Source organism: Bombus impatiens, unplaced genomic scaffold (assembly GCF_000188095.3).
Source record: "Bombus impatiens unplaced genomic scaffold, BIMP_2.2 scf_1666, whole genome shotgun sequence".
Lineage (NCBI taxonomy): Eukaryota > Metazoa > Arthropoda > Insecta > Hymenoptera > Apidae > Bombus > Bombus impatiens.
The window spans coordinates 1-16,457 of NT_178085.1; the positions used below are offsets into that span (position 1 = coordinate 1).

General features: G+C 38.6%; 1 protein-coding gene across 1 annotated transcript; it reads right to left on the reverse strand.

The window, feature by feature from the left end:
• Nucleotides 1–5: 5 nt before the first annotated feature.
• Nucleotides 6–16,438, reverse strand: LOC112213884 (ankyrin-2-like; the record flags this gene model as incomplete). The annotated part of the gene is made up of 8 exons (XM_033324197.1): nucleotides 16,361–16,438; nucleotides 15,934–16,264; nucleotides 15,659–15,862; nucleotides 13,097–13,338; nucleotides 12,911–12,962; nucleotides 12,130–12,357; nucleotides 6,841–9,914; nucleotides 6–5,309 (listed from the first exon to the last, which is right to left on the reverse strand). Coding segments are annotated over exons 1-8 (9,513 nt in total), but the record flags the coding sequence as incomplete, so codon positions are not given.
• Nucleotides 16,439–16,457: the final 19 nt, after the last annotated feature.

Sequence of the window (16,457 nt, forward strand, 5' to 3'; positions counted from 1 at the left end):
CGAGCTTTTTCCAAAGAGGCTTCTCTCTTTGCTTCTTCGAGAAAGTCTTTAACGTCTCCTGAAACGTCATCAGCCGCTTGCTTCGCACTTTTAAACAACCCGTTTAGAAAGCCGCTACCCTTCTCTTTAGCTTTCTTAGCATCTTTGTCTGCTTTGTCTTTAGCTACAGCTACACTGTCTGCTACAACGTCTATTCCAGAAGAAACTGTTTGTTTCACGGCATCGGTGCTATCTTTGATTTCCTTGGTTCCTTTATCTTTCATTACTTTTGCCTCTTCTGCTAATCCATGAACAACTGTGTCTGTTTTGCTTTTAGCTTTCTCCACACCATCTACAACTTTCTCACCAATAGTTTTGGTAATGGCTGATACTTTCTCTGCTCCTTCTGATGATTTCTCCGAGATTTTATCTTTCGTGTCCTTTGCTGCAGTTGTTATCGTCTCTGTAGTATCCTTTACGTCTGCAACAACTTTGTCTTTCGCTGCTTTGGCATCATCAGCCACCTTGTAAGCAGCAGCTTCTGCTTTAGCTTCTGCCTGTTTTGTACTATCTACTATCTTATCACCCACAGTTTTACCAATATCTTTCACTGCTTGGACACCATCAGATACAGTGTCACTAGCCTTACCTCTGGTGTCTTTTACAGCTGTTGTCATCTTAGCTTTTGTATCTTTCACTTCTGCAACTGCTTTATCTTTTGCGAGATCGACATCTTTTAGAGTTTTTTCCATAGAAGCACGAGCACGTGCTTCTTCTTCAGTTGCGTCTTTCTTTGTTTCATCATAGAATTCCTTCACTTCTTCGGAGACCTCTTCAGCTGCGTGTTTTGCTCCTTTGAACAGGCCCGAGAAGAAACCTACACCTTTTTCCTTAGTTTTCTTTGCTTCCTTCGTGATCTTTTCCTTTGCTGTATCTGCACCATCTGCAACCGTATCTATATCTGATGAAATCTTTTGTTTCACTGCAGCTGTATCTTCTCTAACTTCTTTTTCCAGTTTTCCTTTCGCTAATTTTGCATTTTCAGCTACTTCGTGAGCAGATGCTTTTGCTTTATCACCAGCTGTTTTTGCACCAGTTGCGATCTTTTCTTCCACCTCCTTGCCAGTGTCTATTACCTTCTGAGAGCTGTCAGCTACTTTCTCGCTGACTTTATCCTTGATATCCTTTATAGTTATCGCCGTTTTGTCTTTCACGTCTTTCACATCAGTAATCACCTTGTCTTTAGCTGCCTTTGCACTATCACCTATTTCTCGAGATGCAGATTCTACCTTTTCTTCCGTATATTTTATTTCCGTTGCAACTTTATCCTTCGTGTCTTTCGCGGAAGTCACGATCTTACCTGTTGTGTCTTTAATTCCTGCAACTGCTTTATCCGTCGCTTCAGCCACATCTTCGATCTTCTTTTCCATTGCTGCGTGCGCAACAGCTTTTTCTTCTGAAGATTCTCTTTTTCTTTCCTCAAGGAACTCTGTAACATCGTCTGCAACTTCATCTGTTGTATGTTTCACACCCTTGAATAGACCAGAGAGAAAACCGCCTGCCTTTTCTTTAGCTTTTTTAGCTTCTTTCGCAGCCTTATCTTTCGCTGCCGCTGCAGTATCTGCTGCTGAGTCTATTCCGCTTGCTATCTTATGTTTTACTGCTTCAGTATCTTCTTTAACTTCCTTCGCTACTTTATCTTTTGTTGCTTTAGCATCTTCAGCCACACTTTTTGCAGCAGCTCCAGCTTTTGCCTCCGCATCCTTTGCTTGTTGAACAATTTTATCAGTGACAGCTTTGCCTGTATCTTTCACCTTTTCTACAGCACCTGTAACTTCTTCACTTACTGTGTCCTTCGTATGTTTGGCAACTGTTATTACTTTAATTTCTGCATCTTTTGCACCTGCTGCAATTGTGTCTTTAGCATCCTTCGCTGTCGCTGCTGCCTTTTCCTTCGTTGTTACTACGCCATCAACCACAACATGGATCGCGCCATCCACTTTTCCTTCAATACGCGTCACTTCATCAGCTGTCTTTTTGCCGAACACTTTCTCAGCATCAGACACTTTCTCTACAGCTTCCGATATCTTTTTGTCTATTGCGTCTTTAGTATCCTTCACAGTTGCTGCTGCTTTGTCCTTCACGGTTTTTGCTTCCGCAACAGCTTTATCCTTCGCGGTCTTTGCTTCTGCAACAGCTTTATCCTTCGCTGCATCAACGTCCTTTAACTTTGCTGCTGTTTTCTCACGAGCACGAGCTGTCTCTTCTGCAGCCTCCTTCTTCCTTTCATCGACGAAATCTTTGACGTCTTCGGAAACTTCATCAGCCGCGTGTTTTGCGCTCTTGAAGATACCTGAGAAGAAACCACCTGCCTTCTCTTTTGCTTTCTTTGCGTCCTTGCTAGCTTTATCCTTCGCAGCTGCGGCGCTATCTGCAACTCCATCAATTCCAGAAGATACCTTCTGCTTTACAGCGTCTACATCTTCTTTAATCTCTTTTGCAACCTTGTCTTTCGTTTCCTTTGCACCATCACTTACTCCTTTCGCTGCTGCCTCAACCTTCGCTTCTGCGCCTTTCACTCCTTCAGCTACTTTGTCACCAACTGCTTTACTGGTATCAGCTATTTTCTGTGCACCTTCAACTACTTTGTCGCTGACTTCATCCTTGATGTCCTTTGCAGCAGTTAGAACTTTTCCTTTTGCGTTTTTCACATCTGTGGCGGTTTTGTCTTTCACCTCCTTTGCTCCATCGATTACTCCCCGAGCTACACTTTCAGTTTTCTCTTCAGCTCTTTTTAGTTCATCACTTACTTTTTCACCAACAGTTTTACCTGCATCTGATACCTTGTGCGTAGCATCAGACACTTTTGTGAATACTGTGTCTTTAGCATCTTTCGCAGCGGTTGCAAGCTTGTCTTTTGCATCTCTAGCGTCTGCAGATGCTCTGTCTTTCGCTGCTTCCATATCTTTTAATTTTGCGTCTGCAGCAGCACGTAGACGGTCTTTCTCTTCCGATGCTTCCCTCTTCGTTTCCTCAAGGAACTCTTTAACGTCGTCTGAAACTTCATCTACAGAATGTTTTGCACCTTTGAATAAACCAGACAAAAAGCCACCGGCCTTTTCTTTAGCTTTTTTAGCTTCTTTAGCAGCTTTATCTTTCGCTGCCTCTGCTGTATCTGTTGCTGAGTCTATTCCGGTTGCTATCTTATGTTTTACTGCTTCAGTATCTTCTTTAACTTCCTTCGCTACTTTATCTTTTGTTGCTTTAGCATCTGCAGCCACACTTCTTGCAGCAGCTTCAGCTTTTGTCTCCGCATCCTTTGCTTGTTGAACAATTTTATCAGTGACAGCTTTGCCTGTATCTTTCACCTTTTCAACACCACCTGTAATTTCTTCACTTACTGTGTCCTTCGTATGTTTGGCAACTGTTATTACTTTAATTTCTGCGTCTTTTGCACCTGCTGCAACTGAGTCTTTAGCATCCTTCGCTGTCGCAGCTGCCTTTTCCTTCGTTGCAACTACGCCATCAACCACAACATGGATCGCGCCATCCATTTTTTCTTCAATACGCGTCACTTCATCAGCTGTCTTTTTGCCGAACACTTTCTCAGCATCAGACACTTTCTCTACAGCTTCCGATATCTTTTTGTCTATTGCTTCTTTAGTATCCTTCACAGTTGCTGCTGCTTTGTCCTTCGCGGTTTTTGCTTCCGCAACAGCTTTATCCTTCGCGGTCTTTGCTTCTGCAACAGCTTTATCCTTCGCTGCATCAACGTCCTTTAACTTTGCAGCTGTTTTCTCACGAGCACGAGCTGTCTCTTCTGCAGCTTCCTTCTTCCTTTCATCGACGAAGTCTTTGACGTCTTCGGAAACTTCATCAGCCGCGTGTTTTGCGCTCTTGAAGATACCTGAGAAGAAACCACCTGCCTTTTCTTTTGCTTTCTTTGCGTCCTTGCTAGCTTTATCCTTCGCAGCTGCGGCGCTATCTGCAACTCCATCAATTCCAGAAGATACCTTCTGCTTTACAGCGTCTACATCTTCTTTAATCTCTTTTGCAACCTTGTCTTTCGTTTCCTTTGCACCATCACTTACTCCCTTCGCTGCTGCTTCAACCTTCGTTTCTGCACTTTTCACTCCTTCGGCTACTTTGTCACCAACTGTTTTACTGGTGTCAGCAACTTTCTGTGCACCTTCAACTACTTTGTCGCTGACTTCATCCTTGATGTCCTTTGCAGCAGTTAGAACTTTTCCTTTTGCGTTTTTCACATCTGTGGCGGTTTTGTCTTTCACCTCCTTTGCTCCATCGATTACTCCCCGAGCTACACTTTCAGTTTTCTCTTCAGCTCTTTTTAGTTCATCACTTACTTTTTCACCAACAGTTTTACCTGCATCTGATACCTTGTGCGTAGCATCAGACACTTTTGTGAATACTGTGTCTTTAGCATCTTTCGCAGCGGTTGCAAGCTTGTCTTTTGCATCTCTAGCGTCTGCAGATGCTCTGTCTTTCGCTGCTTCCATATCTTTTAATTTTGCGTCTGCAGCAGCACGTAGACGGTCTTTCTCTTCCGATGCTTCCCTCTTCGTTTCCTCAAGGAACTCTTTAACGTCGTCTGAAACTTCATCTACAGAATGTTTTGCACCTTTGAATAAACCAGACAAAAAGCCACCGGCCTTTTCTTTAGCTTTTTTAGCTTCTTTAGCAGCTTTATCTTTCGCTGCCTCTGCTGTATCTGTTGCTGAGTCTATTCCGGTTGCTATCTTATGTTTTACTGCTTCAGTATCTTCTTTAACTTCCTTCGCTACTTTATCTTTTGTTGCTTTAGCATCTGCAGCCACACTTCTTGCAGCAGCTTCAGCTTTTGTCTCCGCATCCTTTGCTTGTTGAACAATTTTATCAGTGACAGCTTTGCCTGTATCTTTCACCTTTTCAACACCACCTGTAATTTCTTCACTTACTGTGTCCTTCGTATGTTTGGCAACTGTTATTACTTTAATTTCTGCGTCTTTTGCACCTGCTGCAACTGAGTCTTTAGCATCCTTCGCTGTCGCAGCTGCCTTTTCCTTCGTTGCAACTACGCCATCAACCACAACATGGATCGCGCCATCCATTTTTTCTTCAATACGCGTCACTTCATCAGCTGTCTTTTTGCCGAACACTTTCTCAGCATCAGACACTTTCTCTACAGCTTCCGATATCTTTTTGTCTATTGCTTCTTTAGTATCCTTCACAGTTGCTGCTGCTTTGTCCTTCGCGGTTTTTGCTTCCGCAACAGCTTTATCCTTCGCGGTCTTTGCTTCTGCAACAGCTTTATCCTTCGCTGCATCAACGTCCTTTAACTTTGCAGCTGTTTTCTCACGAGCACGAGCTGTCTCTTCTGCAGCTTCCTTCTTCCTTTCATCGACGAAGTCTTTGACGTCTTCGGAAACTTCATCAGCCGCGTGTTTTGCGCTCTTGAAGATACCTGAGAAGAAACCACCTGCCTTCTCTTTTGCTTTCTTTGCGTCCTTGCTAGCTTTATCCTTCGCAGCTGCGGCGCTATCTGCAACTCCATCAATTCCAGAAGATACCTTCTGCTTTACAGCGTCTACATCTTCTTTAATCTCTTTTGCAACCTTGTCTTTCGTTTCCTTTGCACCATCACTTACTCCCTTCGCTGCTGCTTCAACCTTCGTTTCTGCACTTTTCACTCCTTCGGCTACTTTGTCACCAACTGTTTTACTGGTGTCAGCAACTTTCTGTGCACCTTCAACTACTTTGTCGCTGACTTTATCCTTGATGTCCTTTGCAGCAGTTAGAACTTTTCCTTTTGCGTCTTTCATATCTGTGGCGGTTTTGTCTTTCACCTCCTTTGCTCCATCGATTACTCCCCGAGCTACACTTTCAGTTTTCTCTTCAGCTCTTTTCAGTTCATCACTTACTTTTTCACCGGCAGTCTTACCTGCATCTGATACCTTGTGAGTAGCATCAGACACTTTTGTGAATACTGTGTCTTTAGTATCTTTCGCAGCGGTTGTAAGCTTGTATTTTGCATCTCTTGCGTCTGCAGATGCTCTGTCTTTCGCTGCTTCCATATCTTTTAATTTTGCGTCTGCAGCGGCACGTAGACGGTCTTTCTCTTCTGATGCTTCCCTCTTCGTTTCCTCAAGGAACTCTTTAACGTCGTCTGAAACTTCATCGACAGAATGTTTTGCACCTTTGAATAAACCAGACAAAAAGCCACCGGCCTTTTCTTTAGCTTTTTTAGCTTCTTTAGCAGCTTTATCTTTCGCTGTCTCTGCAGTATCTGTTGCTGAGTCTATTCCGGTTGCTATCTTATGTTTTACTGCTTCAGTATCTTCTTTAACTTCCTTCGCTACTTTATCTTTTGTTGCTTTAGCATCTGCAGCCACACTTCTTGCAGCAGCTTCAGCTTTTGTCTCCGCATCCTTTGCTTGTTGAACAATTTTATCAGTGACAGCTTTGCCTGTATCTTTCACCTTTTCAACACCACCTGTAATTTCTTCACTTACTGTGTCCTTCGTATGTTTGGCAACTGTTATTACTTTAATTTCTGCGTCTTTTGCACCTGCTGCAACTGAGTCTTTAGCATCCTTCGCTGTCGCAGCTGCCTTTTCCTTCGTTGCAACTACGCCATCAACCACAACATGGATCGCGCCATCCATTTTTTCTTCAATACGCGTCACTTCATCAGCTGTCTTTTTGCCGAACACTTTCTCAGCATCAGACACTTTCTCTACAGCTTCCGATATCTTTTTGTCTATTGCTTCTTTAGTATCCTTCACAGTTGCTGCTGCTTTGTCCTTCGCGGTTTTTGCTTCCGCAACAGCTTGCAACAGCTTTATCCTTCGCTGCATCAGCCTCCTTTAACTTTCCTGCCGTTTTTTCACGAGCACGAGCTGTCTCTTCTGCAGCCTCCTTCTTCCTTTCATCGACGAAATCTTTGACGTCTTCGGAAACTTCATCAGCCGCGTGTTTTGCGCTCTTGAAGATACCTGAGAAGAAACCACTTGCCTTCTCTTTTGCTTTCTTTGCGTCCTTGCTAGCTTTATCCTTTGTTGCTGCTGCACCGTCTACCACTGTGTCTATTCCAGATGATATCTTTTGTTTCGCTATTTCAGTATCTTGTTTAATCTCTTTAGTTACTTTATCTTTCGTTGCCTTTGCGCCATCAATCACGCTTCGTGTAGCTGATTCTGCTTTTATCTCAACATCCTTTACTCCTTCGACTATTTTACCGGAAACTGCTTTACCAGTGTCGGTTACTTTCTGCGTTCCTTCAGCTACTTTTTCACTTACTTTATGTTCCACTTCTTTTGCACCTGTTACAATTTCGTCTTTAACATCTTTTGAGTATGCCGCTGCTTTATCCTTTGTAGCTTTCACGCTGTCAGTCACACCATATATGATAGTATCTACCTTTTCTGTGACTCGCTTTCCTCCATCAGCTACTTTTTCACCAACAGCTTTACCAGTATCTGAAACTTGCTGCGCAGCCTCAGATACCTTTCCACTAATTGCATCTTTAGTGTCTTTTACAACAATGGTGATCCTTTCCTGCTCTTGCTTTGCTTCTGAAACTGCTTTGTCTTTCGTTGCATCGAGATCTTTCAATTTCCCTTCTACCACTTCCCGTGCACGATCTTTTCCTTCAACGACTTCTTTCTTTGTTTCATCAAGAGCATCTTTGAATTCTTCAGTAGCTTCATCTGCAGCGTGTTTTGTACCTTTGAATAGTCCAGATAAAAATCCACCTGTCTTTTCCTTGGCTTTCTTAGCTTCTTTCGCAGCTTTATCTTTTGCTATTTCTGTGTCATCTACAACTACATCTATTCCTGATGATATTTTCTTTTTGGTATCATCAACATCTTCCGTGATTTCTATTGTTATTTTCTCTTTCGCTTTCTTCGCATTGTCTACTTTGTCTGGTACATCGAATGATAGATTTGCAAGGTTTCTTGTATCTTCTAGGAATTTCGCAGTAGCTTCTCGGATTGAACTATCTGGACTTGTTACTGGTTCTTGCGGTGGAGTGCTCTTTTCCCGGGACCTGCTTCGCGATGCTCTAGTCAATTTTGGACTTCGGAATTTGCTGAAGATTCCACTTCCCTTGTCTTTATCAGCAGAGTCTGCAGATTCATCAGGGGCCGTATCAGTTGTTACTTTTTCAGGAATTGGCTTCCAATCTTCATGGTGCAGACTGTCTGCAATCTTTTTCGTGTCGTCCAAAAAAGTGGCTGTCAATTGTCGTGTTTCTTCATCTCCACTGTCGAAGGATGTTTCTTTAGATGAATTCTTTTCTCTAGATGAACTTCTCTTTTTACTTTTCAATTTTGGACTCTTGAACATGCCGAAGAATCCGCCGCTCTTATCTTTACCTTCCTCATCTACTTCCTTTTCATCTTCTTTTTGTTTATCCGGTGATTCTAACTTTGCTTCTGGCTTACCGGTATACCTTTCCACGCTGTGTTCTTTCTGGTCTTTGTGTTTCTTAATATCTGATTTTCCATTCATTTCTTTGTGAGGAGTACTTCTATCTGTGTCTAATTTCTTTTTTACTTCCGAGATATCATATGAGTGTCCGTTTATTTTATCTTTAGGTGTATCTTCATCATAATGAACCGACGACGAAAACGTATGCAGGTCTTGTTTTGTGTCAACTTTAGGAGCGGTAGGAACAATGGTAGTTTCAGCAATCTTTCGTGTATCGTCCAAGAATTTCTCTGTGGCGATTCGAAGTTCTTCGTCACCACTGTCGAAAGATGCTTCCTTGCTTTTCTTTAACTTTTTCTCTTTCGATTTAGGACTCTTAAATATACCAAAGAAACCACCACCCTTCTCTTTCTCTTGGTCGCTTGCATCACTTGCCATAGTTCCAGTACGATCATCTGTTTCTTTAACCGTTACTTTCGGTTCCTCTTTCACTTCTCTTCTCTCGATTTGAGTCGAGCTCACTGCGATATCAGGTACGTGTACATTCAAATCACTGCGCCTGGAGTCATCTAAGAATTGCATGGTAGCCAATTTAACGTCAGGTAACACGCTCGTTTCAACAGGTTTGTAATCTACGTGTGTATCATATGAAACGAAAGTAGGTTGCTGCGTTTGATGTTCCGTAACTGTAGGCACTGGTACTTTTATTTCTTCGTCGCCACTGTCCAAGGACGTGTCCTTCGATCCTTTCGATTTGCTCTTCTTAAGCTTGGATCCCTTGAAAATGCCTGAGAGTATGCCTCCGCTCTTATCTTTTGATTTCTTCGATTCATCCTCTTGCTTCTCGTCTGGCTGTGTAGATGGATACTGAACACTGTAAACGGTCTCATAAGCAGATACTTGCTTATCAATCGCGGGTTTCGTTTCTTTTGGAATGTTAGTCTTGGCAACAGCCTCTTTCGGCAATTCTTGCTTCTGTTCGTCTTGTGGAACTTCTTTAGCTATTTCTGGCAATTTTACATCTTGTTTTTTAATACTTATGCTAGGAGTTGTTAGTTTTTCATCAATTTCCTTACCTTCTTTAGACAGCATTTCCTTTTTGCTTATGATAATCTGTTTACCATTGGAGATCGTCGCTGTGTCTGTGGGTATCGTTTGATCTATCTCTTTAATCGTGATAGTCTGAGTAATCACTGGCAGTTGACTCTTATCGTCGATGGCTGAAACTATAGTTTTCGATGCAATAATCGCATCTCCCTTCCCATCGCGAATGTAACGTTGTTTAATTATCGGTGGTTCGATAACTGGCGTTCGATCGACAATTAGTTTTTCATCGGATTTAACGACCTTATCCTTAGGTTCTTTGTCAACGAATTGATCCCTAACAAAACTTTCAACTATAGCACCTCTTGCCTCTTTATTGTCCCGCGCATCATCATCACAAACCACCGACCACCCTTCCTTCGCTAACTTCTCCTTCTTTTTCTCTGCGTCTGCTATTACACCTGTTAATTAATTATTACATATTTTAGGCATCTGTAAACGTTGCAAAATAGGAAGAACACATTTGTTTGTTTTATTTCATTTCGTCATCATTAGTGTAAGCCGGCTCGCTCGATATTGCTCTTTGAGAACAGCGGTTAGACTCTCGTGTGGTTTTGTGCGTGGTACGTGTGTGCTATAGAGCAGCCATCTTTCCATCGAATGATTACACTTATATTTAAACAAATAACAATCTAATAAAAAATAAAAATAATAAGCATTAAAATGCTGCGAGGAACGAATTATGTATTCTATAGAAAATCTAAGTTTAATCTGTGAATACATATCAATCGCGTCAAATCGCCGCTGGTACATAACTTTAACGCTACAACAATTAAAATTTACGATATTATTGATATTTACGAATAGCGAATTGAATCGTAATGGAAGAAAAAACTATTAAATGACGTGAGTTTATCTTGTTTGTATTTTTGGAATAACAAGTTTCACCATTTTCCATATAAATTTTTAGTGTGAATTTTCACCATAAATTTTTTCTGAAAATGTGTTATTTTTCAGATAAGAATGTCGAAATAAGTGTATGCGACAATGACAGCTGCTCTGTGCGTCCGCACAATTAGGCCACACAAATTTGGCCACTCATGCAACGCTAAAAAATTGCAGCAAAACCTTGCTGAAACAAATTAATGGGATGTGTCGAAGAAATAGAAGACTATTAGTGGATCATTAAGTGAAGACACTGAGAGTTCGCATTATAATACAGTAGATATGAGATGTAATTGAGAGGCGATAAAATAAATAATTCATTACGTAATTAAAATAAAAGCAAGCTGATAAATTTGAAGAAATCCGCATCAGCCCTCCAGAACCTGTCAGTGAAAGTAAAAGATGATAAAGTAAAAAGATGACAAAGTAAAAGAAGTAAATGTTCTAGTGCCAACAATGTTTCATAGTTAACAACTTTCACAGATGTGAATCGTGTCCAGAATGAATGCAGTGCTATACTTTCAAAAATCACCTAGACTCTAATATCAAAAAATATATCTGGTCAATAATAACATTGTAAGTAATGATTCCTGATAAAAAAATATTTCCAAAACAATAATTACTGCTCTCCACTTTATGGTTTAAATTATTGTTTTGAAAATAACAAGCAAGTAATTAAGAATTTATTTGTAGCGGTGTATAGTACATAGCGAAAATCATAATAAAACTAAGAATAGAGCGAAACTTTTACGATAAACAGATGATATTTTCAATTTATTGAAAGAAACACAAATTGACAGATCACGTGTGAAATATCGAAAATGATACAACATAAAAAGACATTGATGTTTTATTTTTTTTTTTATTAACTGCGAAATTTTAATCTTATAATTAACCGATTCAAGTTTATAATGAACATAGGTATAAATATGAAATAATAATAAAGAATAAAGTACAATCTTACAGAAGTGTAGAATTATTTTCAAAGTTATATTCTTTAAATCGCACATGAAACAACATTAATATTTTATATTACATTTTTTATTTATTTTCGATTTTCGGCTTATGCTCGCTATATCAACGGAACAAATAAAGAAATTAATTTGACCAAGCAAAATAATTATTAAATTATAACAATAATATAATTTATTTAAATTATACAAATAACACACAGTTTTGCAAATACTAAAAGCCATATACAGCTATTAGCATCTTAATGTTTAACAAACTATTTTTCATTAGTTTAATTTACATATAATATGCAACAGTTGAAACACTAATAAAGGATCATAACTCCCTTATTTAAGTTCTACAAGTTATACGTTTAATTAATATAATGGAGAGAATATACATTTATATACAGATAATACATAAAAGTATATTGGAAAATCATTACGTCTATTTGCATATCGAGATATACTATAGCTAGGAACACGATATCACTAAAAAGCGAATTCTTGAGAACTATTTAGCACTAGCGACTGAAACTTTATCAATAAGTGGTTAATATAAGTTGTTCTGTAACAAAGCGTGACATTATCGCGTTAAATTAATCATGCTGCTACAGATTCTTTTTTCCTTTTGTAAAGAAGTATTATCGTAAATGATGATTTCCATAAGTCGCGTAATGAATGTAATTTTTTTTATTATTATTTTCTGAAGTAGCTAATCGAAGCACGGCCCCTCAACCCACCATTTTTTTTTTTTTCAAAAAAAGCTCAAATTACTTACCAGAAACTATTTTGTTGGCGTCTGCGATCACCCTCTGTCGTTTTTTGTCTTTGTCGTCAACTTCATCGCGTGACTTTTTGCTCATCGTATCGGCAACGTGACATTTGTGCTCGAGAAATTCGGCCATTGTGTCCCCTAATTCTTTCTCCTCGCTTGCGTATTTATCTTTGATGGGGGTCGAGGTTCCATTGAATACAGTGCCGTTTGTGATCGTGACATGCTGTATCGCTGTTAAGTGCGAAGAAAACGTGATTTAAATGCCGTGAAAAATTCAGGCTTTGTTAAAGCGCCAAAACAATATATACAGGAGAAGAAGGGGATCTGTTAGAGAGTATTATCACATAGCCTGAATATACAACTACTTAATAACTATAGAAATTGATTTTTAATTTCGTAAATCGTTATTGAGAAAAGAAACAATATGTGTTTCATAAAATATCGCTGAAGTTTCTGAAATGAAACTTATGAATGTGCAACTGCAGCAAGTATGGCGCTATGTAAACAGATGTTACAAACAGCGATATCATTAATGTGCCTTCTAAGAAGTGTGAGGCGAAACTTATGATTTCACATACTTTTTCTTAGCAATGACACGAAAAAGGAGCCGGCGTGTTATTCATAGAAATAATACAGGCAGTGATGTCATATCCTTTCTGGTATTGTAATCGGACAAGTGTAACGTTAAACGTCATTCAATTTCAAGAATACTTTCTTTATCATATCAGAAAGAGTTTAATTTAGAAATTATAATTACTTAAATCACATAATAAAAAGTACATACATGTATCGCGTTTAGTGTCACTGATATTCAGGTCTTCCATAGATCCAGATTCCTAAGAGCAGAATAAATTACTTCGATAAAAATGCGCTTTCGAATAAAATAATAAAATACATAACTTTAAAAATAGAACATCGATGTAAAATATAAATTACACCGTGATACTAATTGTTCCTCCAAAATACAAACCTTGCTTTTGTTAAAATCATCATAGTCAGGATTCATCTTTGGATCCATCGTTGCATCACGGCGAAGAGAAGTGTCCCTTGAAGGACCCAATTCTTCTTTTAAGGAATCAAATCCAGGTTGATCTAATCGAACTCTCGCGACGGCCTTTTCTACGTCATCAGTGACCAATTCGACATTGAATATACACTTTCTCACAATGTCCTCGCGGCCAATTTTGTTCAATGCTTTTTCCAAAGTATTGCCTACACATACAAATATAATTTTTAAATAAAACGATAAATAATAACATATACACTTCCGCCCATAAGTTTGGAGCGTGTTACGATATCAAAAGAAGTAATGACTTTTTAAGCAAATAAATATTTTATTTATAATATTATTCTTCCATAGTAAGCTGTAATTAATTCTATTTAAAGATGAAAGTTAGAATTATAATACTTTTATTGTTTTATTTTATTATTCATCATCGCTAAACTATAGTTTAGCTTTAAAATGTAGAATTATTATATTATTACTCTAAACGTAGAATTCTTATTGCTCAGAAAACTACACGAAAAAGATTGTATCGTCGAAACAGCAAAAGGTAGCCCAATCTTTTGAGCGGAAGTGTATGTTGCAATCTTAATATTCTGTTAGTTTCGATTAAGTTTTTATTATTTTAATTAAAGGTTTTAATATTTCTTTGTTTTTATTACACAGAAGTACACACATCTTTCTGCAATAATAAAGGAATAAAAATAATAGTTATATTATTAATCTGAAAACTAGCAATTTTTACTTATTAGATATATCATTGAAAATACAATTACAATTTAAATACTTGGACGCTATAATCGCGATTTTATTTGCGTATTCGCTCTAAACACAGAAAAGTAAACGTAAAAAGATTGAAGCTTGATACGAGAAATTATCGAAATTAAATGGTTGTAAAAAATCGCCGTACAACTGATAAAATATTTCTGTCAATCCCGTCACACTTAGCAAACACAAAATAACGCTGACGTAACAACAATATTAAATATGTATTTATGCTGGTCGTGGAATCAGATACCTAACGAATTCTTTTCTTTTTCTTCGGGTGTAACACAGAAATTCTTTTACCGTCCCAAACGTATTATTTTCGCATGAATAATAACTTTTTAAAAATAATTGGTCAATCTCACAAACTAAAGAAAGTTTATTTATATTCACGTCACTTCGGAAGAACTTTAAGGATGTATTTTCCTTGCTAATGATTGTCCTTGACCTAATACAGACCTGAAGTTACAGTAATCTGTCGTCTTGGACAATGTGGCCGCCTAAACAATAACGACAGTTCACTGACGTACGTGTTAGTCGCTTCGTTTTGATATTCTTGATATAAAGATATAAACATTTTTGCGTTTATGCCCTCTCAAAAATAAAATAAATAAGAACGTTCGAATAAATTGAGCAGATTATTATAGGAACACGGAACTTGGGAAACGACCGAATGCACTGTCACTTTCACTGTATTCTTCTTGAGGTGGCGCGTACTTCTGTTTGTTTTAACCGATTGCAGAACAGAAACGATGTGCTACGTGCATTTCTGCTGTATATCAGCGTCATTAATACTGGTAAAAAAAGAGGGGGAAAGCAGTCCATAGGTTTATGTCAGGCATAATAATGCAGGATGAGATCACCAACTACGTTGCTCCTCAGATTCCACGCGTCTTAGTCAAACGCGCCTGCCTGATTAATCGACCTTGCCAAGAAACAGGTTCTGTTTAAATTTTACTATATATTACTATATCTAATGTTTACCAACGGACATGACTTCAAGAAAAAGAGCTATTCTATCAAGATTTATCCTGACGCGCAAAAATGTTGAAAATAAAATTATTTACGAAGAAAATCTGAAGTAACTGAAACTGAGATAACCGAATTAATCGGAACGAGATTGTAAATATAGCTTAATGAAAATTTCGAAATAAAAGCGAGCTAATGGTAGAATTATTAGAACTCCAAGAACTGAATCATATCGAATCGAATTGAACTGTAAGTGTATTTATAAAGATGAAATAATGGAAATCAGAAACAGAGTTTCGACATCGACAATACTTGTTTCGTTATCGCTCAATTAATGAAACTCGTCAAATAATGACTAAAAATATAAATGATCATCTTGAGTTATGAGTCTTATCGTATATTTAAAATTTCTCTTTGGTTACCAAGTATTCAGATGTTCAAAGTCTATTGGAACGTCCCAGTAAATATGTTACTCGCGTAAATATAATCGACTATTCGTCGATAATACTTTCGAGAATAAAGATACGACGGTCTCATTAATAAACAATTCTAAAAAACATATTTAGATTGTCGGTATATAAGTTTGTAAATATGATAAAAATCTTGGCATTCGAGTTAATTACGGAAAATAATTGCAAGGTACACAGCGTTATGAAAACTTATGTCGACGTTATATAAAGAGCATCAGATGATACGAAGAAATCGGATTCAACATGCTGAATGAAATTTTAGATTTTAAATATTCAAAAACAAGATCGGTCGAAAGCAATATTGTATAACGCTTATAAAACTTACCTGTAGCTTTGTTTCCATTGCTCTGCCAAACTTTAAGCATCGCTGCGGCTTGCTGGGCTGGCTTATTCGCATACTCTTGTTTAATCGTTGATACCTCGTTTGGCGGAATATTTAACTCTTCCGCGAGTTTTTCCCAGTCTTTATCCAACAGATTTGCGATATCAGTCAACCGAATGGTTGCTCTGTGAATAGCATCTGGACGACCTACAGACACAATTAACGTCAGTGATTCATACAAGCTCGGATTTCGTAATCAGCGTGAGAAATTCACGTACTTATGCCACCGTCGCGTAGAAAACTATAATTCTTCGACAGCTCTAACAAATCCACCTCCGAGGCAGCGGGTTCCGAAGAAATTTTCTCTGGCAATAAAATATTTAACGTGCAAATCGGCGTCTGCGGCAACTCGCCCTTAGGAACCTTCGGCTCGCTCATGAACATTATGCGACCCATCATGTCCGCAGCGTCCGGATCCTTTATTCTCGCCGTGAACGGAACTCTATTCTCTTTGAATGCTCTGAACGGTAATTGAAGCTGTTCCCCGCTCTTCAATACTGGCACAAGGTTACCCGAAAATTCCATATACTGTGTTTTACCTTCCAGTACCTATGGGAACGTTTCCATGGCGATTAACGCGTGTTAACAATGCGGTAATTACAACGAGTGATTCACGTAATTTCTTATGTACATATGTGTATTTACCTCGACGTCTCGGCTCTTCGCAACTTCCGTGAAGTGCTCTTGATTTTCTAAAGTCTTATCTTCTTTATCGTCGGTCATACAAAATACGCGCAGCCTT